The 26,949-nt window shown below is 38.7% G+C and overlaps 1 protein-coding gene across 3 annotated transcripts in view; it reads right to left on the reverse strand.

The window, feature by feature from the left end:
• The window catches only part of LOC149161982 (protein GID8 homolog), a 60,096-nt gene that overhangs the window by 11,542 nt on the left and 21,605 nt on the right, over nt 1-26,949 (reverse strand). For all 3 annotated transcript variants that reach the window (XM_089437109.1, XM_089437107.1, XM_089437108.1), the window contains exon 4: nt 26,311-26,442. In XM_089437109.1, coding sequence (XP_089293235.1) covers nt 26,311-26,442 — 132 coding nt within the window. The remainder of the gene's footprint in view (nt 1-26,310; nt 26,443-26,949) is intronic.

Genomic DNA, 26,949 nt, shown 5'->3' on the forward strand with positions numbered 1-26,949 from the left:
AGGGTCCTAGGGGCATTCATAGGTTGAAACAACACTTGGCTGGTATTAGAGGCCAAATTACTCCATGTGAAGCACCATCAGTACAAATTGGGGAGATTAGGAAGGAGTTGTTAAATAGCTTTGAGAAGTTTCAGGAAGAAAAAGCTAGGCAAAAAGAAATAGAGGCTGAAATTGGGAGGAAGAGGAGTATACAACAAATGATGGCTACCAACCCCCATTTTGATTTTGAGGGCTCTTCATCTATCCCTTGTACTAATGCATCCAACCCCTTCCGCTATGTTCCTCCCTCTTTGGAGTCCATGCAAGAAAAAAAGGGTAAGGGTAAAATGAAAAAGAAGGGTGATATGAATATCAAAAGTTATTTCACTGTCACACCCTCCTCTCCATCAGATGCACATGGTCCTCAAGCTAGTAGAAGTCATATGCAGCCCACTTTAGATGACCATTGGAAGAAAGAATTGAGGGAGATTGCTTGTGATTACATAGCTAGATGGTGGTATGATGTTGATATCCCCTTCAATGCTTCCTGTTCACCATATTATGAGCCTATGTTTGATGCCATATTTGCTGTTGGAAAGGGCTTCAAAGGCCCTACTATGCATGAGTTAAGGGGGTCTCGTTTGCGAAAAGAAATTTCCTCCATTGATGAGTATTTGAAAGATTTCAAAAGCTCATGGGCAAAAACAGGATGTACCATCATGTCAAATGGATGGACTGATCAAAGGAATCGTACCATCATAAACTTTCTTATCTTTTGCCCACAGGGAACCATGTTTCTAAAATCAGTTGATGCATCTGATAGGGTGAAAAATGGACAATTGTTGTTTCAGCTGTTGGATGAGGTTGTTAAGGAGGTGAGGGTGGCTAATGTTGTTCAAATCATCACAGATAATGCCTTTGTAAACTGTTAGAGGAAAAACACAAAACCATCTTTTGGACCCCATGTGATGCGCATTGCATAGACCTCATGCTTGAGGATATTGGCAAATTAGATTGGGTCAAGAACACTGTAAAGCATGCCAAAAGCATAACAAAATGTATCTACAATCATTCATGGATTTTGAGCCTGATGAGGAAACACACAGGGGCAAGGATATTATTAGGCCTGCCATCACTAGATTTGCAACTCATTTTTCGACATTGCAATCTATGCTTTCCCAACATAAAAACTTGCAAAAAATGTTTTCCAGTGATGAATGGAATGAAAGCTAGTGGTCTCACAAACAGGATGGCAAAGATTTGAAAAAAAAAGTTAATGAAGAAATATTTTGGAAAAAAGTAGTAGAGACTGTAAAGTTTGTTGAGCCACTGGTTAAGGTGTTGCAGTTGGTGGATGGGGAAAGATTGGCTATGGGCTTCATTTATGAGGCTATGGATCAAGCAAAGAAGCAAATAAAAACAGCATACAAGAATATAGTGGCTAAGTATGGGCCCATTTGAGCAATCATTGATGAAAGATGGAACAATCAACTCTATCACCCTATACATGCAGGTGGGTCTTTTTTAAACCCAAGGTATCATTATAAAGCTCTAGAGGCAGGAGCTTTGGATGGGGAGGTTAGAGATGGATTGATTAAATGCATTGATCGCATGGTCCCTATGGAGAGTGATCAGCGGGAGATACACCAACAGATCACTTGTTTCAGCAAAACCACGGATACCTTTGGCAAGAACCTAGCAAGGATTGCAAGGGAAGCAAATGAGCCAGGTAAACAAACAATTTCAATTTTCGAATTCTTATTTTGTTAAATTGTTTATAATTTCAAAGTGAGACACTCAAAACAGAAGAGAAGAAGAAAAGTGTGCAGTGAATAGATTTCAGCAAGATTAATTCAGGGGCCGAGATATTGGAAAGAGAGGAGGTTGAGTTCCAATGGAAGCTTGCGCAAGGGGTCGTACGACCTAGAAGACGGGCTTATTTCTCTAGCAAATAGGGCGGTGTACAAGTGGAAAAGAGGAGACCAAATTGCAAGAAGAAAAGTTGAGTTTTCCAGTTGCCAAAAATATCCAAGGGCATAATTTTCCAGCAGATTGAAATTTCCAAGAGGTGTTATTTCCAGGTTTTAAATTTTTGTATTTTCTATATATTCTCCGAGAATTATTTTCCTTGGTAAAGGAGCCCTAATTTTCCTAAGTAATAGAAAAGTGAAGGAGAATTCGTTGGAAAAAAAAATTGTTGTTATTCTAATTGATTTTATGCTTTTAATTCCACTACAAAAAATGTGAAGTTAAAATAATAGTGCATTTATTTTCAACGGTTTTCAAAAAAAAAATTACTGGGTGAAATACTCTGAGCATGAAAATAAACTGCTAGGAAAATTAAAATAGATATGGGATTAAAAAATAACAGGACATCATAGCATTAAAACTATGAGAAAAGAGAAGATTGATTTGTCACAAGGGTTTTACAACAGCAAAAGAATTATTCCAGCAATTATTTTTTGACTAAGGTTTGAGTATTTGATTTGGAAAGGTTATGAGAATCGCTGCAACAGGGTTGAGGTTTGAGACTGATTGGATGGTGCATCCAACTACAGTCCTTAGAAGAAGAGGATAGTATTGGTGTTGGATGGTGCATCCGGGAGTTTGCTGATCAGCAACTCACCCCTCATAACGATGTTGCACAACTGGCCATCCATAACCAAAAGGATATGATAGCCAAAAGAACCATTCTCGATTGGGTAAAGGATCATGTGATCTCTCATATTTCCAAAAAGAAATCATCCAAGGAAATGTGGGAGACTCTAAGTTGCACTAGAGTGACAATCACAACAGAAAAAATGGTGTTGAAGGTGCTGCCCTTCAAGCAAATCCCCTAGAGACACACTCAGCAAGGTGTGATTTGTTGCTGCTCGGACAAGATTTTTGCTTATCAGCTTGGACTTGCTATTCTCCATTCATCAGTTGCATTCTTATGCTCATTATTCATTCACATGCAGTGGTGTATCATTTCCCATGCCTTTGGTCTCAGATGTGCTAAATGATATCTCATGTTGCTTCAATTATTGGTCGGCATCGTGTCATAGCTTAACTTCCTCACCTAGAAATGATGCTAAGGTTTTAACTTGTCATTTAGATGCTAACCTTACTTGGATGTTTTATCACTTTTAACTTAGTAAGATGTTACCTTGTTACTATTTCTAACCATCTTGGACATAATTGCCTCTGGATAAGTGTGCCTTCAATGAGACCATTAGGTACCACTGGGAAGTCAAGGTGGGTAGCGTGGTCATATCCTTATTGAATTTTTGTAGCTATGGTCGGTCTTTGAAATTAATATTTTAGCCCTTAAAACATATGTAATGATTAATATAAGATGTGTTCTTCACGTCGGTTTCAAAAGAGAATTTTGACACTTGAATTTTTGGCTCCAAACTTGTCAAGTCGGACCCTCCTTCAAGTCAACCCTAGTTGAAGAGACACCCATTCGACCATCCAGAAGTCTATATATAGGGCACTTGACCCCCTGCTTCAAGCACAATTCAATCTCTCACACAACAAGATATCTTTTGGGCATCCAAGCGAAGGAGAAGAAAACAAGAAGGACAAGACTTTTCTCTCTCTATCTCTTTGACCTTGCACATGTGGTTTCTCTCTCCTCCTGCAGCTTAGCACATGTGAAATTTTAGACAAATTCTGGACAGCAAGTCTGAACTCTCTAGGCAGCAGGGCTGAATTTCTGGGCAGTTTCTAGGAGGCTGAATTTTGGCCCTAGGTAGATCAGACAAGGCCGAGTTTGTTGGGCAGATTGGAGACTTGACAAGACGGTTGTTTGACCAAGTTTGACCATTGTATTGTTGGTCAATTTGACCATCATATTTGACTAGAAGAATTAGGTGTATCTCTTGTTGAACTGAAGATTTTATCTAAGGAAAAAGTTAATGGGTTTTTCCCCCAAGTGGGTTTTCCTAGGTTAAATCTTGTGTTATCTTCATGCATTATGATCTCTATTGTCCTTGTGCATTTATGGTTGAATTTCTGAAGTGCAATTGCTTAATGAAAAACTGGAGCGCTAAAAGAATATCTACATCATTAAAAGTAATTACCAACTTTTAGAAATTAGTGCTTGTATCTATTGCACTTGCAAAATCAACATGGTATCAGAGCTTTGGCGGAGGAAAGGGCATTGAGATCACTCTTCAAGGGTCCTACATCTACAATCTGATTGTTTGTCCCTAACCATGGGTTCTTCTATGAAGCAGTGTTATTAGAACCAGACCGAAACTGGTGGAAACACCAGTCCAACCGTTTTTGGCCCAAAACAGGTCCGAACCAGGCCTCCGAACCAAAATAGGCAGGTTTGGTACCAAACTAATCGGTTCTGTACGGTCAGGATTGGTTCTGTGCAGTTTGTACCTATGCAGGCTAGCGTAAAAAGATTATCCTTTTTTTTTATTTTTTAGTTTTTCAGTTGGTTGGCCCACTTCTAATTCTCCCCTAGGCTAGCCTAATATTCAAGCCTATGGCCCTCAGCCAAATAATCAAGCCTATGGCACTCAGCCTAATAATCAATTCATGGTAATGTTAAATTCTTAAAGTGACATTCTCCTTTATCTTTCATTTTCATCCTTTTACTTAAATGTTTAAAATTACCATGAAATGACTCAGGATGTTTGAGAGTGGTTCCAACATCATTGGATTTCATATGGAGAAAGTAGAATTTTATATTTCACTCAAAATCTTGCAGACTTAACAATTTTTCAAGATTTCAGGATTGGAGGGATTGCAACGTTTCCATTGGATTTTGTCATGTACGAGGGCTTGGAACTAGTATTTCATAAAGAGCACCAAGCCCTCTATGTACTTTGATGTTAGTGGCATTGGTTGTCGAACTCCTCTATCATGACTCTACTAAAAATGTTCCCATCACTCAAACAAAAAGTTGACATGACATGTTGCATTTTTTCTATCTTATTTTAATGCCCAAATAGTTATATTGATGACGAAGACCCCAATATAGGCAATGATTTTGATGATATGTAGGTGTTTTTTGTAGCATGATTTTTTTTTTTTATGCTAGAGGCCATCTAGAGCCTATTTTTCGATGTATTTTCAGTTCAGAGATGGATTGCACTCGATGTTATTTTGGTTGTGTACCCTTACATACCATGTAAATGAGAAATTTTTCATATTTGTGTATAAATGGTTTGGATTCATATGGATGCACATGAATATACATGTTTTTCTTTAAAATATGAATATTTTATGTGTTTTTGGTAAACCGGTTTTTTCCCGGTTTTTTACCGATTCCGACCGGTTCTCGGTTTCGGTTCAATCACCGGTTTGGTTTTGATAACATTGCTATGAAGTCGGAGAACAAGCTGGAAGGAGCTACAAATTTCAGGGCTTGGAAGACAAGGATTGACCTCATTCTTACAAAGAATGATGTTTTAGATTATTGTGAAGGGCAAGGTTACAAGGGAAATAAAAATACAAGGATGACATGACAGCCATGAGTATTATTGTGGATTCTATCAAAGATCATTTGATTCCATATGTCTCAAATCTTGACACTTCAAAGAATATGTATGATGCCTTGGTTGGATTATATACTATCAACAACATTGGTCAAACAATGAGCCTCGTGATGTTAAAATGACAAGAAATGATATTGTGGCCTCATATTTCATGAAGATCTCTCAACTAAGAGATCAACTTCAAGCGATTAATGAATCATTTTATATAAAGAACTTGTGACTACAACACTTAATGGTTTTCCTGACTCATGGGACTCGTTTGCATCTAGTATTTGTGGCAGAGAAAAGATTCCAAGTTTTGAAGAACTATGGACCTCATGTACTCAAGAAGAATCTAGACTTATATCAAAAGGAAAGATTCAGAGATTTGAAGGTGACTCTCAAGCATTTGTAGCACGTTCCAAGAAGGATGGAGGAAGAAAGAAGTTTGACTTCTAAAGAAGAAATGAAGGTAGAAGACTTGCTCCTCAAGGGAAGAAAGATATATCGAAAATTCAATGTTATCATTGTAACAAATTTGGTCACAATAAAAATCAATGTCCTAAAGGATCGAATGACAGAACAAGAAAGGGGAAGTAACATGCTACCACAATAGACATTGATGAACATCCAAAGAAATCCAAGAATGGAAATCCAAGTGACAAAGAATTCTTCTATTTTTCTGCTCTTACAAATTTTGTTGCAGATAGCAATGACTTGTGGTTGGTAGATAGTGGTGCCTCAAGACATATGACAAGAGATCGTGACAATCTCACAAGTATGATGGAAAGGAGATCATCACAAAAGGTAGAGCTTGGAGATAACAATAGTTATGTAGTCAAAGGCATTGGGTCAACATCCATTGAGTTGGAATCAGGTGAAAATGTTCATCTTAGCAACATACTATATGTACCAAGTTTGAAAAAGAATTTGGTTTCTATTTCATGTTTGGAAGATAAAGGATCTAGAGTAGCATTTGTTGATGGTCAAGTCCTTGTATGGCCCAAGGGCTCAAGTATAAACTCTGCTAGAATAATTGGAGTTCGTGAAGGAAGGTTGTATAGACTCTTGGGACAACCAGCTCAAGCATTAGTACATAATGATATCAATCCATGTGAACTATGGCATAGAAGATATGCTCACCTTCATTACAGAGCTTTTTCAGCTTTAAATCAAATGGTTTCAAGTGTTCCAGAATTACAATGGAGCATGAAGGAGTATGTAAAGGTTGTATGTTTGGGAAGAATGTCAAGAAGTCTTTTCCAAGCAGTGACAGTAGGTCCAAGGAAATCTTGGATCTAGTTCATTCGAATGTGTGTGGTTAACTTTTATTGATGACTTCTCTTGCAAAACATGGATCTATTTCATGAAGGCCCAGGATGAAGTCTTCAACAAATTTCAAGAATTCAACGCTGAAGTAGAGAACTTGACAAGAAAGAAAATCAAAATTTTGAGATCAAATAATGGAGGAGAATACACTTCCAAGGAACTCATTGCCTTCTGTAAAGAAGCTAGTATTAAGAGGGAGTTGATAGTCCCTTACAATCCACAACAAAATGGAGTTGTTGAAAGAAAGAACAGATCCATTGATGAATCTGTTAAGGTAATGATGCATAATCAAGGCATGCGCATGTTCTTATGAGGAGAAGCATCCATGACAACAGTCTACATTCAAAATAGAAGTCCTCATCGAATCTTGGAAGATAAGATTCTTGAAAAAGCGTTCCCGAACAAAAACCAAAGATTGAAAATTTGAGAATCTCTGGTTATCTAGTTTACATGCATATACCCAAGCATAAGAGGAAGAAACTAAAGCATTCAAGAAAGAAAGGAATATTTGTTGGATACAACAAGTCATCAGAGGCCTATAGAATTTATGTTCCAAGACAATAATAGGTGTAAGCAAACAAGGATGCTACCTTTGACGATAATGTTGCCTATTGGAAGTCCAAAGAAGCTCCCATGGTCTCTGATGATGATGAAGAACATGAAGCTCCAGAGGAAGAGGTTCAAGTCCTTCAAATTCTACATAACATTCAGTAGATCATCAAGAAGAGCCAAAACGGCCTAGTGAACCAATCGATCCAGTTGTTGTTTCTAAAATCAAGAAGAGGCTAGCTTGGCGTATAGATCTACCTTGCAAGAAGTAGAAGGACATAAAGCAAGAGACCTAAGAGGTATTATGGAATGCATCACTGATGACAAATCTCATTTATTTTGAACCTTCCAACTATGAGGAGGCAGCTAGCCAACAAGGTTGGAAGGATGTGATGATGGATGAATACCAATCTATTACAAAGAATGATGTATGGGAGATTGTGCCTAGACCTGAAGGGAAGTCAATGGTGACCTCCAAAAGGATATACAAGAACAAGCATGCAACGGATGAAAGTATTGACAGGTACAAGGCAAGATTTGTGGCTAGAGGATTCACCCAAAAAGATGGAAAAGATTACGATGAGGCTTTTGCCCCAGTTTCTAGGTACATTACTATTAGATCTATTATTTCTATTGCTTCTTCTATGGGTTGGAATTTACATCATATGGATGTAAAGACTAATTTCCTCAATGGTGTGATTGAGGAAGAAGTGTACATAGAACAACCTCAAGGTTTTGAGGTTCATGGGAAGGAGTCTCACGTTTGCAGATTGAAGAAAGCCTTGTATGGACTTAAGCAAGCACCTAGAGCCTGGTATTCTCGAATTGATGGCTACCTGACAAGACTTGGTTTCTCCAAAAGTGATGTTGATCCAAACCTATATATCAAGGTTGAGAAAAATGAACCTATGATTTTATTGTTGTATGTTGATGACTTATTTTTGACAAGTGTAGAGCATCTCATTATTCAATGTAAGAGGGAGTTGGCCTCTGAATTTGATATGAAGGATCTTGGCTTGATGCACTACTATTTGGGACTAGAAGTATGGAAAAAGCCTGGTGAAATCTTCCTTGGTCAAGGAAAGTATATTATCAAGATCCTTTAGAAGTTTGGAATGATGGATTGTAAATCTATGGCAACTTCCATGGTGACTAATCTAAGGAAGTTGAGAGAGTCTGAGTCAGATTTGGTAGATCCATCCATGTACCGAAAGTTGATTGGCTCTTTGATGTATTTGGTTAATACCAGGCTGAACATTTGTTTTGTAGTGAACACTTTGAGTCAGTTCTAGGTGGAACTAAGACATGATCATTGGATTGCAGCAAAGCATGTATTGAGATATCTATGTGGCACAGTTAATTATGGTTTGAGATATGTCTCAAATGGTGATATACAATTGCAGGGATATAGGGATTCTGATTAGGGAAGGAGTGCAAAAGACAAAAAGAGTACATCCAAAAATTTCTTCGTTTTGGGCTCTACTATGATTTCGTGGATGAACAAGAAGCAGACATCTGTTGCACTCAGCACTACCGAAGTCGAGTATGTTGCAGCCAGATTAGCAAGTTGTGAAGCAATATGGCTTAAGAAACTACTCAAATGACTATTTGATCAAGTGTTGTAACCAACCATGATATATTGTGACAAACAAAGTTGTGTGAAGCTTTGAGATAAACCAATTTTCCGTGACAGGCTTAAACACATCAAGATCAAGTACCACTATATTCGTGACATGATGCAGAAGGGAGCAGTGAGGCTCCAGTACATCTCAAAATATGAGAAAATAATTGAAATCCTCACAAAGCCTCTGTCTGGAGCATAGTTTGTATACTTCAGGCACAAGCTTGGACTTATTGAGATTGCCTCCCTTAGTGAAAGGGAGTGTTGATGTTATAGCATCAGGGACAGACATTTTCCCTAGGTCAATTACGTTGACCAGGATTAAGGAGAATGGTCTGACAGAGGACAAGCATTCTTCCTGGGTCAAGTATGTTGACCATGATAAGGAAGAATGGTCCTAGAGGCCCTAAATTACTCAACCATAGAGTTGCGTAGGTGCCTTTCTGCATCAAGCTCGGGATTACTCTCCAGATAGGTTGAGTGAGCCCATTTAGCATCATGGCCTAGAAGAGGCCTTTGGACTTGCATCCAAGATTACTCAAATGAATTGAGTGTGTCCCTAGGGGTTCACCATGAGTCAGAGAGATTGACCAAGATGGATGGTGAACCAAGATAGTCTATATACCATGGGTCAAAGACGCAAACCAGAATCATGTTGACTAGTTGATGCTAATGTCCCATGGGCTAGAGATGCTAACCAAAATTATGGTACCTAGTTGATGTCGTAGATTTTACATTGGGTCAAGGTTGTTGACCAAGATTAAGGTAATTAAATGATGTTGATGTTGATGTTGATGATGATTGTTTTAACCTTTTAGTAGAGAAATTTGTCAACAAGAGAACATTTGGATAGTCATTATGAATACCTCCCTAGCTAAGAGGGAGCGTTGAATTTTTGTAGCTATGGTTGATCTTCATAATTAATATTTTAGCCCTTGAAATATATGTAATGGTTAATAGAAAACATGTTCTTCATGTTGGTTTCAAAAGAGAAAAATTTCAATTTTCAAGTTTTGGCTTTTGGCTTCAAACTTGTCAAGTTGATCGCAGTTGAAGAGATACCCATTCGACCATCCAGGAGTCTATATATAAGGCACTCGACCCCCTCCTTCAAGCAAAATTTGATCTCTCACACAACAAGATAATCTTCTGGGCATCCAAGCGAAAAAGAAGAAGACAAGAAGGAGGAAGACTTTTCTCTCTATCTCTTTGGCCTCCAACGTGTGGTTTCTCTCTCCTACAACTTCACAAAAGTGAATTTATGGGTTTATTCCAGGCAACAGGTCTGAACTTTCTGGGCAACAGATTATGGGCAGCAAGTTCAAACTTTTTGGGCAGTAGACTGTAGGCAGGGTCAAATTTCTAGGCAGTTTCTGGGAGGATGATTTTCAGCCTAGGCAGGTCAGACAAGGCCAAGTTTGTTAGGCAGATTGGAGACTTGACAAGAAGGTTGTTTGACCAAGTTTGACCATTGTATTGTTGGTCAGTTTAACCATCATATTTGACTAGAAAAATTAGGTGTATCTCTTGTTGAACTGAAGAATTTCTCTAAGGAAAAGGTTGTTAAGTTTTTCCCCCAAAGTGGGTTTTCCCAAGGTAAATCTTTTGTTATCTTTGTGCATTGTGATCTCTATTGTCCTTGTGCATTTATGGTTGAATTTTTGAAGTGTAATTGCTTAATGATAAATTGGAAGTGCTAAAAGAATATCTACATCATTAGAAGTAATTATCAGTTTTCAGAAATTAGTGCTTGTATCTATTGCACTTGAAAAAACAACAATCCCCTCCATGTTTGACATTTTTTGTTAAATACTTTCTCACTTTCCATCCCATCCATAAAAAAACAAAGATTCCCCTAACTTATGTTTAACTTACCAAAAAACATCTGAAAAAGGATTGTGAAGAAAGAATCAAAAAAAAATGCAAGCCACATAAAGTCAAATCAAGCCAAATAAAAGGCTAAAAGAGGTGAAGAGCAAAATAAACTAAACAAAAGAAACTACTTCATCATGCCCCAACCCCCCTTCAAGGTCCTAAGAGCATAACACTTATCTACAGAAAAAGAACTTGGAAAAAAAACTAAATCATAGAAAAATTAAAGGGGAAGCGTGGGTAAGTCGAAGTAGTTAAAGCTCCCTCTCACAAGGCTTTGCAAATAAAAGAAGACTCTTAGCCACAGTTTAATCGGCTAGTTGGACCAAAATTACACCCTCAGCATTACCTATGACTTTGGAAGTTAGACCATATGTTACCCTTCCATACCCTTTCATTCAAAAAAAATAAAAATAATATCGTCATCCACCTACTTTAACTTAGGACTTAGGAAATACCTTATGTTCTAGCTTAAAGACATGTGTAACACACGTAAGGTTGTTCCCTTGGTTAGTCGTCTAGGAATTTGATTACATTGGCTAAGTTATTTGTGTTTATTTATCTATCTTTGTTAATGTCTAACAATTAATTGAAGTTGGATGTGTTATTTAAGGTTTGGAAATATGCATTTGCAATCTTATCAACCAACATGGATAGCTACATGGTGCTTTGTGATCTCCAAATGTCTACAACATTATTTGGAGCAATGTTACAAAAGTCAGACTTGGGAATAAATCGGAAAAGATCCAGAATTTGAAAAAGTCGTAAAATTTTGGAATATGTAACTAGGTTAAGTCTTCATAATGACATATGTAATCATGATTTTATGTATTTAATGTAAAGAGAAAAATAAATTTATTATTGTTATTCTTGTGGCATGGGTTTCAAGCTAAGGAAATTTATTTTATAGGTCAAGCTCCCATTGCAGAAGAATCTAATTAAGATAAGTAAAGTCATCACAAGCATTTATCATAGAAAGAGAAATCACCCATCTTGTTTCCCCTAGATTTCTTAACATAAAAGTCAAGAAAATCGAAAAAATCAGCAAAAACTCGACAAAATTAAAAAAATAACTGATTGAAAAAAACATAGAGTTAAAAAAATGGTGATTTGGGAATTTTATCAAGATTTTGGTAACACTGATTTGGAAAATTATTGCCGATGTACAAATTTTGGCTAGAATGTACATGAGAAATTTCCACTGTCAATATTTATACTTGGGAAAATATTCGATGTAAAATTGAACTAATTGATCAGATGAACACAACTAGGTCCAATTATTAGACTTCTAGAAATATTTGAAATACTCTTATTTTAATTGATCCTCTAGAAAAGAACAATACAAAAAGTTTGTCCGCTTTTATTTATTTTATTATTGGATCTCATCAAACTGGGCAAACATTTTAATTGATCTTCTAGAAAAATGGTACAAATAGTTTGACCACTTTTATTTATTTTATTTTTGACCTCATCAAAGTGGAAAACATTAGTTGAGAAACCACTTGTATTTTCCCATGGTTTTCGAGATCCCATGGAATTGTAATTGCTGGATTAGAGGTCTCCTTGTCCTATAAAAGGAAGGCACTCTACCTTATTCAATAGATTTCGGAAATAATAAAAAAAAATGCTAGTGATCTGATGAGTTACCATTTTTCTTTTGTTTCCCTTTTTTTGTTAGTGTCCTATTATATTTAAACCAAATCTTGCGGGAATTCAATTCTCTCTAGTAGAATGGTCAGCACAAAGGTGTTGGAAGGTATGTTTTATCTTTCGGGTTTATTTTGCTTACATAAAATCATATATAATACTTGAGAAGAATATCACAAGATTTTTCTCAATATTATTGTTTTATTTACGCTAATCCCTTAATTTGATCAATTTGATCTAGTTATTCTGCTATCATTTTATTTAACCCCCTTACGAGGAAATTTTGCAATTTTCTTTCAGGTTTTTACTATTCCTCCGTCCTTTATGTGTAGGAATAATGTGGCACTAATTTTTACAGGAGCATTTGCAAGAGAAAGGAACATATTAGCAAGAGTTTTTTTTCAAACATCTTCAAATCAGGTACGCACAATTTTCTTCCACCACTTTAATTTTTTTTTAGTACCTTTAAAAATTTTAGGATTTAATTAAATTATTTTTAAGTACTTAGTGTTGGAAATATTGAGCGGCGTATGAATCAGTGTTTCTGTTTGACTTCAATTTGTTAATTTTAACTTCACAGAACATTAATTATCATTAAACGTTATATCAAAACATAAATCAGCAATACCATTCAACAATGCACAACATCAAAGACAATACACAAGATATTTTTTGGTGGAAACTATTCCGAGAGAAAAACCACAAACGCTTTTAATATAGGTCTTTAATGATTACATCAACAAGAAGCTCCAACTTCCATAATTCTACATCAACAACTGGAAGAAGGCTCCAACCCCCTAATTTATTAGCTTGTTGACGGTGTTGGAAATCTGTCGACCAAGGGGGTCTCCCCGATGTGAAGTCCTAATTAGATCTCACAATAGAGAGAGAAACGTGTACGTGTCTTCACGAAAAGCATGTGTGCCTAGTGAATGTTCAATTGCAGGTGTATCAAGTTTCTTCTACTGTAGAAGGAGAAGTGAGACTCTTAAAAGAGAGGTAATAGTACTACCCTAGTAGAGGAGCACACAAGCGAAAAGAGAATCTCCTAACAACAAGCAGAATAGTCTACATAAATGCGACGATTGTTACAACCATTAAAACACATTCTCAATAAGATAAGCACCAAAATAACCGAAATAGTTCAACTACTTTAGTACAGGTGAAAGCAAACATGAATCATAAACATTTGCAAAATTGTCTTACAAATATTCACAATCCATGCATGAAAACATGTAGGCCATCAGGCTTCAAGTATTCAGTAAAAGTCCCAAGATACATGTATACAACGAACATGACTAGCTCTAATAGTGGAACATTGGAACCATAACTTGCTCCCCAAAAGTTCTGACTCTGTCTCTCTGATGTCTTATGGGAGAAGCCAAGGTGAAAAGTGTTTTGCTTGTACAATGAAGGTGTATATATAACAAATGAGGTGACCATTCAACTCCCTTGTGACTCTTGGACTACCCTCATGACAGTTTAACTTCTCTATGACTCTTTGACTACCTACATGACTTTTCACATTACATGGATGACTCTTGGACTTCCACTTTTACAATACATTTTCCAATTTTGAATTACATATTCCACAAAATGACGTAGCAAATGATGACTAATGACATGTCATGACATGACACTGGTGACATGGACTGCATGATTGCATGGCAGTGTTGAGTTACACTTGTTGTTGCTTCCTTTCTGTCTTCTAGCAAAATGGAACATGCTCTTCTTCTTCCTCCTCATGACTTGAAGATAAGGAGACTCCAATGTGGTCTTGGTCCTTAGCTATTGTTGCAAACCAAATTCCCTTTGTCTTCTCTTGATGGATCAACTTATCTTTGCAGCTACAAGGGTATCTTCTAGCATGGTCTCCTTCTCCATCTCCTTCATCCTCATCCTGTCATAACATGACAAAATACTTGTGTCTGCAATCCACTCATGACAAGACGACACCAGTCCAATAAACCCCAATCTAAGATGTTGCATGATGATCCATTGACTGGGCCAGAACTAGGTGGCAGGCTGAGGGAGAGACTCAGTGACTACGCAATTGCGCAGCTCAAGCAATCAGGGGTCAAGATTGAGCCTTGAGACTGCGCAATGCGCATTTCAGGCTAGGTTGGGCAAGTCAACTACGCAATCGAGGGTTAAAGGAGCCAAGTTGAGGGTTTGAGCACTGATTTTGCCTACTACACAGTTAGGCAGAGGAAGCTAGGTGATTGCGCAATTGTGCAGTTTAGGAGCTCAAGGCTAAGGCTTGAGCCTTGAGACTGCGCAATGCGTAGTTTTGGCTGGGCAAGAGAGAGAGATTGTGCAATTTTGCAGGTCAAAGGCTGGGCTTGAGCATTTTGATTACGCAGTGCGCAGTCTTGGAAGGCAGAGACTGCGCATTGCGCAGTGCCAAGAGACAAGGGTGTTGCTTAAGGGCTGAGACTACACAGCGCACAATTTAAGCTGGGCAAAATTCGGCTGAGTGGCCTAGCCAAGAAGTTTTCCCAGTTTGACTAAGTGTTGGATCAGTGAGATGAAGATGAGCAAAAGAGAGATGGAGCATGATCACACACTTAGATCACTTGACAACATGACAAGGAACACTAAATAGTAAAAACATATGAACAACATACCTTCCTCAATGCAACAACTTTGCGACGACTCCTACCAAGTGCGACACAAAAGATACACTTTGCGATGAAAGTGGCGACACTTGTGCGACAATGCTTGAAACTTTGGAAATGAGTGTGAAACATGTCTACATGATAAGAACAACTCATTATCACAAAGATTGACCCTTGAAACAAGCCAAAACTCCACTTTACGCAATAAGCGGCAATTCCCACGCCAAAAGATGACACTTGCGATATGGCAAGAAAAGTGCGAACAACTGTGAAAACAACACATGCTAGGACGAAGATAACGCGAAAATGACACTAATTGAAGTGAACACAATCAAAAACGACAGTCTTAAGCATGAAAACGACACTTGCGAAGATGAAAGTGCGGAAAAGGCAGCAGTTGGAGAAACTCATCGAAATAGAAGTACGATCACAAACAAAGTGAGGGATTGTCAATGACAGTGCGCACTAACTGCCGACATGGGGTGAACATTGCACAGGCATTGTCTTAGTGCACTATGCCACACCTGTTCAAGCTTACATGAAGGAATGCTTTCATGAATGCATTACAGACTTAGCATGTGTGAGCAGGTGACTTCAACACTTACAATCTAGAAGCAAGCTCAAAAGACTTAACAAAGCATCGATCGACCAAGAAGTGACTATGAAACAACCGATCGCAAGATCCATAGTAGGCTCCAAAATTCAAGTATTGGTGAAAATTTGGAGAGTGTTTGTCACAACGACACAATGGTAGAACTTCAGCTTCACTGCCTTGGTCAATTCTTTTGTGCAGGGTCTAGTTCTTCAAGGAGCATTGATTCATTGTTCAGATTACCATGGCTCCCCCACTAACCCCGTGCGTAAACATAGTCCCCTTCATTCCTTTACTCGGTTAAACACAAACATAAGGTCAGCGATCACACAATGCTTCGAAACAAGAAAGGGTAATGAAGTTCGTGAGCTTTAGATTTTCAGAGTGTAGTTTTTCATCTCTAGTGTTGCTCTGCTGCCAGCAAGTTTGGACAGTACCCCGACAGTCACTTTAGGGACACAAACATTGCTCCGCTGCCAACAAGCCTGGACAGTAACTTGACGGAATTGCTTGCTTCACCTCTTTGCACAGGAAGCCTTTCTCTTCTTTTGCCTTTATTTATTTATTTTATATTTGATTACACATCGACACTTATTTATTTTATGGGCAGAAGAGGGATCCCAACTTATTGAGAGCAGAAGAGGTTGTCCCTTCAGAGAAGCATATATAAGACCTCTGATATTGGTTTGCTCATTTATATTTTCCCCTTGTCCTTCTCTACTTGATTGGATCAGCCTGAAAACACCGAAACATAAAGGCCCGAGTGTAGGCATGAGGTTTCCATAATAGACATGGAGATCATGGTTTGACATAAGGCTTTCCTTATGCGAAGATCGTATTTTCCATCGGAACATCATCGACTAAAAGGTGTAACCAAGACAAGGAAGAAGGACGGAGAGTTAGCCATATGTTGCAGTGTTGCAAAATCCTTTTTTATTTTGGCACATTGTCTTTCAAGCCCAAATAGGACACCTTCATGCAAAGTCTCATTAAACAAAACACAAAACACAAAACATAAGAAGGAAATAAAACTAAGAGGACAAAATAAAAGGAGGCTAACCGAAAATATGATGCAAAACCAAAATGAGAAAACACAAGACAAACTACAAAAAATGAATGCAAGGTGAATGTGCAAGTAAACTAATATGTAACTAGACCTACTCCTAACCTAACCAACTAAAAGGTCGGGGTGACATGTAATAAAATTTCCAATGAAGCCACCATAGCTGCTTCCGACCTACATTCACAAAGAGACAAGCAATTAAAATAGATATAAAATAGTGTGCCACAAAAAAGATAAGAGCTTGAATTAACTTGCACAACAAGTAGAATGCCTTGCTTGTCAGCAGAAAGATAGGCCATAACCACTACTTCTAACCAGTTCACATTCTTACCTTTTCAATGACCATTATAAGCAAACAAACCATGAAAGAGGAATGGAAAAATTAGTTTTCACCAAAGGCTTCATGAGCCATTCCGGGATTTCCTCTATTGAATTTGAATCATGAAAAGCAAAAGGAGGATGAGAAGATGGATTAGGAATTTGATGTGCAAATTTCCAAATGTATTATCATCACACAAAGGCACCCTCATTGGAACTGGAAATGGAGGAGGACAAGGAACAAAAGTAGTAGTAAATTCCTCCTTTGAAATTAGAGATGTCTCATGATTTACAAGGGTAGAAACATCAGGGGATTCGGTTCATCGTGCAAAGAGATATGAACCAAATGTTGAAACTTTTGTTTCAAGAAATCCCTATATGTATCTTCTTCAAGAAATTCACAACAAAGGTGAAGGAATCGATCAAAGAAATCCTCAATTGATTCATTAGGCTTCCTTCTCAACTGATTAGTTCCTTTAAGAACATCTCGGTAATCATACCTATCGAAGGCTTGATAAAGCATTTGGAGGAAATGATGAAAAGAATGGATGAAAGTAGATGGTAACGTATGACACCATCAATTAATACGACCAGCAAGGGCGAGGAAGAAAGCCACACAAGCAAAATCTTCATCGTCAATTTCATAATATTCACAAAATTTAAGAAAATCAGAAATGTTCTCGATTATGGATGTTCCATCCTCACAATCAAACTTCAATTGGGACAACTAATAAAGAGGCTCATCGGGGATTGAAAGCTTACCAGGGGATAAGTTAGAAAAACACCCAAGGAGTATGATTTGAGGATGAGCCATTTCAGATAAGAAGTTCAAAACAGACTCAATGGGCATAGCTTGTCATTTGGCCCTCTTTCTAGCGCCATTTTGTTGACAGTGCTGGAAATTCATCAACCAAGGGGGTCTCCCTGATGTGAAGTCCCAATTAGACCTCACATCATTTGGAATAAGAGCCCCATCCAGAGTATTGGCCTAGTTGCCATATATTCCTATAGATTTGCCTTGGCTTTAGCTCTGAGCAAGAGAGAGAAGCATGTATGTGCCTTTGAGAAAAGCAAATAAATGTGCTTGGCAAATGTTTGATTGCAAGTGTATCAAGGTTGTTCTATTGCAGAGGGAGGAGAAGTGAGCCTCCTAAGAGAGAGCTAATAGTACCACCCTAGTAGAGGCGCACACAAGCAAAAAGAGAATCACCTAACATCAAGCAGAATAGTCCACATAGATGCAATGATTGTTACAACCATTACAACACATTCTCAATAAGATAAGCACTAAAATAACCGAAATAGTTCAACTAATTTAATACAGGTGAAAGCAAACATGAATCATAAACATTCACAGAACAATGTTACAAATATTCACAATCCATGCATAAAAAAGTGTTGGCCATCAAGCTTCAAGTATTAAGTAGAAGTCCCAAGATACATGTATAACGAACATCACTAGCTCCAATAGTAGAGCATTGGAGCCACGACTTGCTCCCCAAAAGTTTTGACTCTATCTCTCTAATGCCTTATGGGAGAAGCCAAGGTGAAAAGTGTTTTTCTTGTACAATGAGGATGTATATATAACAAATGAGGTGACCATACAGTTTAACTTCTCCATGACTCTTTGACTACCAACATGAATTTTCACATAACATGGATGACTCTTGGACTTCCACTTTTACAATACATTTTCCGATATTGAATTACATATTCCACAAAATGATATGGCACATGATGACTAATGACATGACATGACACTGGTGACATGGACTGCATGATGACATGGCAGTGTCAAGTCACTCTTTATTGTTGCTTCCTTTTTGTCTTCTTGAAAGATGGAACATGCTCTTCTTCTTCCTCCTCCTCATGACTTGAAGATAAGGAGTCTCCAATGTGGTCTTGGTCCTTAGTTGTTGTTGCAAACTGATGTCCCTTTGTCTTCTCTTGATGGATCAACTTGTCTTTGCAGCTACAAGGGTATCTTCTAGCATGGTCTCCTTCTCCATCTCCTTCATCCTCATCTTGTCATAGCATGATAGAATACATGTGTCTGCAATCCACTCATGACAAGACGACATCAGTCTGATAAACCCTAGTCTACGATGTTGCCTAATGATCCATTCACTGAGCCGAAACTGGGTGGCAGGCTGAGGGAGAGGCTCGGTGACTACGCAATTGTGCAACTCAAGCAGTCAAGGGTCAGGCTTGAGCCTTGAGACTGTGCAATGTGCAATTCAGGCTGGGCTGGACAAGTCAACTGTGCAGTTGAGGGTTGAAGGAGCCAAGTTGAGGGCTTGAGCACTAATTTTTCCTACTGTGCAATTCTGGAAGGCAGATGAGGCTAGGTGATTGCGCAATTCAGGAGCTCAAGGCTGAGGCCTGAGCCTTGAGACTGCGCAATGCGCAGTTCTAGCTGGGCAAGAGAGAGATATTGTGCAATTTTGGAGGTCAGAGGTTGGGCTTGAGCACTATGATTGCATAGTGCGCAGTCCTGGAAGGCAAAGACTGCACATTGCGGAGTGCCAAGGGACAAGGGTGTTGCTCGAGAGCTGAGACTGCGCAGTGCACAGTTCGGGCTAGGCAGAATGAGGTTTTGTAGCCCAGTGAGATAAAGATGAGCAAAAGAGAGACTTTGATCATGATCACACACTTAGATCACTTGACAACACGACAAGGATCACTTAGAACATATGAACAACATACCTTCCTCAATGCGACAACTTTGTGACTACTCTTACCAAGTGCGACACAAAAGATACACTTTGTGACAAAAGTGGCGACACTTGTTCGACAATGCTTGAAACTTTCAAAATGAAAGCAAAACATGTCTTCATGATAAGAACAACTCATTATCACAAATATTTCCCCTTGAAACAAGCCAAAACTCCACTTTACACGATAAGCGGCAATTCCCACACCAAAAGACGACACTTGCGATATGACAAGAAAAGTGCGAATGACAGTTGCTATCTGTGAACAACTGTGAAAACAACACATGCTAGGATGAAGATAACATGAAAACGACACTATTTAAAGTGAACGCAAGCAAAATCGACAGGTGTAAGCATGAAAACGACGTTTGCGAAGATGAAAGTGCGCAAAAGGCGACAATTGGAGAAACTCACCGAAATAGAAGCACGATCGCAAACAAAGTGAGGTACTGTCAATGACAGTGCGCATTGAATGTCGACATGGGTTGAACATTGCACAGGCACTGCCTTAGTGCACTGTGCCACGTCTGTTCAAGCTTGCATGAAGTAATGCTTTCATGAATTCATTACGGACTGAGCATGTGTGAGCAGGTGACTTCGACACTTACAATCCAGAAGCAAGCTCGAAGACTTAACAAAGCATCGACCAACCAAGAAGTGACTTTGGAACGGCCGATCAGAAGATCCACAATAGGCTCCAAAATTCAAGTATTGGAAAAATTTTAAAGAGTGTTTGTCGCAACAACAACACAGCTCCAACTGAAAAGATGCCCCAATACCTTGGTTTACCAGCTCCAACCTGCCCTAGCACCACCCTGCCAACCTGAAGTGTTCTCAGGGTCCAACCTAAAGGAGACTCTAATCTCCGCCTTGCACCACCCTGCCACTCTGAAGCATTCTCTGGCTCCAACCTCAAGGAGACTTCAATCTTCACCTTGCACCACCCTGCCACCCAGAAGTAAGAAAGATAGATGAGTATGATAGATCACACTGGTTTCCCTGCTCTGTTACTGCACTTTGCACACACAGTACTGATGTCACTGTCCAATGCCATCTCAACTTAATTGTTGTCCTTGATTTCTATGATAATACCAGTCTCTCACAATCTGCCTTTTTGCACATATCAACAGATCTTGCTTCTCACACATTCACAGTTGAAATGGGATCACTGCAATACTGAGCAATATCCACAGATGTACACACTCTCCAATGTGCCACTGATCTGACCTGTGACCAACCACTAACTGTCTCAAATGTAGCCTTAGAGTGCACAAGAACATTAACCTCAGATCACTGCTCAGATGATAGATTATATGCAATGCTGTTTGCAGTACATGAAGGTTGGAGATGTCATCAACAAACTCTGTCCAAACTGTCACTACACTACTGCTACTTTTACAACACTTCATTTGTTACAATATTGTTGTCAATCCACTGTTGACTCAATTTGTACCAATCACTCTTCTCCTAGCAGCACTAGCAACATAGACCCCTACAGCAATAGACTCAAAGCAATACACTGTCATCCGCAACACTCTTCCTCATACTCACTCAGACATACACTACCATACTTAGCAGTACCTATGCATTCTCTTATTGCATAGCAATACACTCAGACATCAACAATATACTAGCACCAGTACTCACTACTCAATATAACAATCTCACTGTATCTCATATGAGATAAGCAAAGCTAATCTTCGTAAACAGCTTGTTAACAATAATACCATAGCAGAAACCCTAATGGCTTGGAGCATGTCTAGTTACCATATCAGCCACAACAGGCTCAAAGCTATCTCACCACTTCCCTTTTCCAAGCATCAGCAAGATCACCACTTCTCAGCATGTGTTAGTAGTACAACCCTAGACAGTAAGACATAATCTGGTAGTCCCCTAAATTTACTGTTAATCAAGACAAAATATCAATTTTGAAGCACAATGATCATAAATTCAGCCCTACAAGTAATAAGAGAAATGTGTTTACACCATCCTGGAACAGACAACTTTCTCATAGTCTCTTCAACAACTGCTTGACCAAGCCTTAAAACAGGCCTCACTCAGCCCATTGATTGCGGCCTCATCAAATGTAATCTCAGCCCCTACTTCTGGTCTCAGTCACACAGAAACTGCCTTGAATTAGATCTGAGTTTTGGTTGCTTGCTTACACGGAGATGCCACTGTATTTTTCCCTTAGATCATCATCAGAATAGGTCCTTGAACAGCATCAAAATTTTCCTCAGATTCGGCTTCTTTTGTCTCAGGATTTTGGCCACAAAACAGGCCCTAAACTATCTCAACGAAACAGACTTAATTTAGGCCTCTCGATGCCCCAAAAAGTCTTCAATTCTGCCTCTAAAATCCCTCAGAACAGGCCTGATTTGACTTCAAAACATTAACCCAGAACCATTAGGTGACATTTATAGATGATCATTCGCAGAGGACATGAACCTACTTCATGAAGACCAAGGATAAAGACTTCAATCAGTTTCAAAAGTTCAAAGCTCTCATGAAAAACCAAACTAGGAAGAAGATCAGAGTCCTTGGATCGAACAATGGGGGTGAGTATACCTCTAATGAGTTGAAGGACTTTTGTAGAGATGCAAACATCAAGAAAGAGTTGGCAATTTCTTATAACCTGCAGCAAAATGGGTTTGTTGAGAGGAAGAATAGGGTCATCATCGAGAGGAAGAATAGGGTCATCATCGGGGCTGCTAAAGCCATGATCCATGATCACGATTTGCCCATGTTCATATAGGCATAGGCATGCAATAAAGCAATCTATATTAAAAATAGGAGTCCTCACTAGGTTTTGGGGGACAAGACTCCTGAAGAGGCTTTAATGGGAGGGGAATCAAAGGTGGGGCATTTATGTATCTTCAAGTGTTCAATGTATATCCATGTACCATTAGAGAAGATGACAAATATGGAGCCCTCAGAAAAAAAGGGCATTTTTGTTGGGTACAGTGAAACATCCAAGGCATATAGGGTGTAGATTCCATCACAGGGGAAGACTATGGCGAGTAGGGATATCAGATTTGACGAGCACAAAGCCTCGAGGAAGTAAAATGATAACATACCAATAGTGGGAAATGATCGGGAGTGAGAGGCTCCTAAGGTTGAAGAGAGGCCAGCAACAAGTACTCAGTCTTCAAATTAGGAAGAGGAGCAGGAGGCACCTTCTATTTTTGTCAGAAGGAGGCTGAGATGGCTTGAGAAGACTCTGAGAGATGCTCAGGAGCATGTGGAGGCTCCTAGGAGGACTTTTAGGGAGAGTAGACCACTGTAGAAGTTTTCCAGCTACATGGCACTTATGAGTGACATTAGTGATTCAGAGTCTTCTAGTTTTGAGGAGGTCGAAGACCAGCAGGTTTGGAGGGATGCCATGATGGAAGAGTATTCTTCCATTATGAAGAACTATGTATGGGATATTGTGCCTAGGCTAGAGAGGAAATCAACAGTCAGTTCGAAATGGATCTTCAAGATCAAAGATGCTACAAGTGGTAGCATCAAGAAGTACCAGGCTAGGTTCGTTGTGAGAGAGTTCTCCCAGAAGGAGCGAGTGAATTATGAGGAGACATATGCTCCAATCGCCAAATACACTTCTATCGAGGCTATTATGTCTATTACTTCATAGATTGGGTGGAGGATACATCATATTGATGTGAAGACACCCTTCCTCAATGGTATGATTGAGGAAAAGATGTATATCGAGCAGCCACAAGGTTTTGAGGTGCATGGGACGGATTCTCATGTATGCAATTTGAAGAAGCCACTATATGGTCTCAGACAGGCATTCTTAGCATGGTACTCAACGATTGATGAGTATCCACTAGGCATGAGCTTCAATGAGAGCGAGGTTGATCCCAACTTGTACTACATACTAGTTTGTGATTATCCACTCATTCTGGTACTTTATGTGGATGACGTCTTTCTCATAGGGTCAGAGAAGCTCATAAAGATGTGCAAGAGAGACATAGTTGCAAAGTTTGAGATGAAAGACAACACGATGCACTACTTTTTGGTATTGAAAATGTGGCAGCAAAAAAGTGAGTTCTTCCTTGGACAATGAAAGTATGCAATAAAAATCCTGAAGAGATTCAAGATTGGTGGATTGCAGGCCTATGTTGACACCCATCATTACCAACTTAAGGAAGCTTAATCCTTCAAAGTCTAAGATAGGGAATCCCACATTGCACAGGCAAATGATAGGTTCTCTTATGTATCCAGTCAACACTAAGCCAGATATATGCTTTGTTGTGAACACGTTAAGCCAATTTATGGTGGAGCAGAGGATGGTTCATTAGGTGCTCATGTATCTACAAGGTACAGTGGAGTATGGGCCTAAATATGTCAAGTGTGGTGGAGTGCAGTTAGTAGGCTATACAAACTCAAATTGGGTTGGGAGTGAAATGCGCAAGAAGAGCACCTCTGGGTGATGTTTCAGTTTGGGGTCAACAGTGATCGCATGGTTCAGCAGGAAGCAGTGTTCCATGGCACTTAGTTTAGCATAGGCGGAGTATATGGCAACTAGCTTGGTGAGTTGTGAGGCCAGCTAGCTTTGCAAGATGCTCATAGGGTTCTTTGGTCTTGAGTTGGATCTGACAGTGATTAACTGTGACAATCAAAGTTGCATCAAGATTTTTTAAAATTCGGTGTTTCATGAAAAGTCCAAGTACATAGAGATGAAGTATCATTTAATCAGAAAGAAGGTCCAAAGAGGAGTTGTGAAGCTACAATTATCTCCACAAATGAGTAGGTTGCAGACGTTCTCACCAAGCCTCTTGTTAAAGGCAAGTTTGTGTTTTGTAGAGATAAACTATGGGTTGTGCAGCAGAAGTTAGAACACCTTCCCCTCTAGGAGGGAGTGTTGATAATTATAGCTCGAATAGGTGCTTCTGCATAGCCTATGTGTCAAGCATGCAAAAGATTTCCAAAATCCTCTTTAGGTGCTTCCTCATTAGGAACAAGTGATTATTATGGTTTCTTTCACAAGTCTAACATAGGAAAAGTGAATTAATTAATTTAATTGATTAATGTTGGCTATTGTTCTAAGTTTCTAAGAATAAATAATTTAATTATTTAAGTGGTCTAGATCTAATCTCAACCATTAATCTCAAGTGAGGCTTAAGATTTAATCCTAACCATCTATCACTTAAGAGATCAAGGGTTTGAGGTCTAGCTCAATAAAAATTTATAAAAGGAGTCTCAGGGCGAGGAACAAGACGCATTGGTTTCAAATGGGAGAGTGATTTTCTCAAGAGGAGTAACATGCAAAACTGAAGAAAAGAACCGTGCAGCAAGAAGAATTCAGCACCGAGGTCTTGGAGAGAGACGAGGCCAAGTTTTGTAAGAAGGCTGAGTTCTAGCGGAGGCTTGCGCAGGTGGGTATATGGCTTAGGAGAGAAGCTAATTTCTTTAGTGCACAGGGTGTTGTACAGGTGGAAAAGAGAAGAGCAAATTGCGAGAGGAAGAGCTGAGTTTTCCAGGGCCCAAAAATATCCAAGGGCATAATTTTTCCAGCAGGCCAAAATTTCCAGGAGGTGTTCTTTCCTGGTTTTAAACTGTTCTAATTTATGTGTATTCTCTTAGGGTTATTTTACTTGGTAAAAGAACCAAATTTTTCCTGAGTAAAAGAAAAGAGCAGGAGAATTTGTTGGACAAATTTTTGCTTTTATTTTGAGTGATTTTCTGTTTTTAAATCTGCTGTAAAAATTGTGAAGTTTAAATCCTAGTGTATTTATTTTCAGCAGTTTTCATAAAATATTTTACTGGGTGAAATATTTTCTGGGTATGAAATAAATTGCTACGAAAATTAAATCAGATCTGGTATTAAAAATTAACACATTAAGGGAGGATGATAGAATTAGCTTCTAATGGCCATTCGTTAATGTGGTTTTATAGTTAATAAAGTCAGGAAGTAATAAAGTGACATTTATTACCTCTTTAAGTTAAAGTTATTATTAAGTTATAGGGTGGTTGCATGGGATGAATGGGACATTGTCCCAATTTATGTATTCACATTCACCACGTTGAATAATCAAGCATTTTCTCCATCGCTTCTCTTCTCTCTCCCTGTATGTATTCTGCTATTGCATATGTGCATCATCTAATCTTCTGTGCTCCCACAATTCAGCAGTTCCACTGATCTACTCTTGTGGTAGTTGTTGAACAGTACTAAACTTATATTATCTTATCTATGCAAAATAGCCAATTCAAAACAAAGAATTGTATGGAATTATTTATTTTTTAACAAAATAAAATACAAAAGTCCATGGAAAACTGACTTCCAGAAATGAAATTGATTACCAGTTACATTAAAAGTTCTGCATCTAACCACCAAGCATGTGTGTGTGTGTATTGTAGGATTAAAAGAGAGCTTTGATATTCTAGGGAATGGTGGGCTGATCAGTACAAAAGATCTCTTCTGATTTGATATAAATGATGGAACACAGTCTAGTTACAGTAAAAGAATATCAATATGCTGTCAGTACAGAGCTATCCCTAAATTTAATAAGGCAAAGACATCCATACATTTTCTTCGCCCCTTGGTGCCAATTCCTCCTGTGCAAATTCTAGCGCTTCTTCAAGCTTCCCATTGCGTATAAGTTCAATCAATCTCTGTTGTTGTAGATGGAAAAACAATTGAGGATTCATGTCCAGAATCTGTTGCACAACCATGTATGTTAGCCTCAACATCACACATACTCAAAAAATTTCCATCTTCATGCATTAGAATGAGAATCACTTGAATTAAAACAACATTCAAATTTCACATTATAAAAAATGCAAGAATTTTGAGCCCAGATGTTTCACTGATCATAAAAATTGTACATATACCTCAAGGAAAGAAAGCAAAGGAATTCGCAATTAAAATAAAAAGAGAGAATAAACCAAACCTGTTAAAAATGAGTAAAATAAGAATGCCAAACATATTCCCAAAAGAAGTGTCGTCAACAATAAATCAAACTTGGTATTAATTTCCATGAACAACCGAAAACAAAAGCAAGCCAATATGCAGTGTTCCACGGGGACGCGTCCCCCAGGGTCGGGTGCGCGCACCCCTCGCACCCCACGCACCCGGGACGGGGAGTCTCTTGGGGGTGCGTTTCCCCACGCACCCTTTTTGGGGAGTCTTGGGGAGACGCAAGGGGGTGCGTTTCCCCAGTGTGG

This window comes from Pinus tabuliformis, chromosome 5_2 (genome assembly GCF_031772625.1).
Source record: "Pinus tabuliformis cultivar Carrire ecotype Pingquan chromosome 5_2, CPIR1, whole genome shotgun sequence".
Taxonomy (NCBI): Eukaryota; Viridiplantae; Streptophyta; class Pinopsida; order Pinales; family Pinaceae; genus Pinus; species Pinus tabuliformis.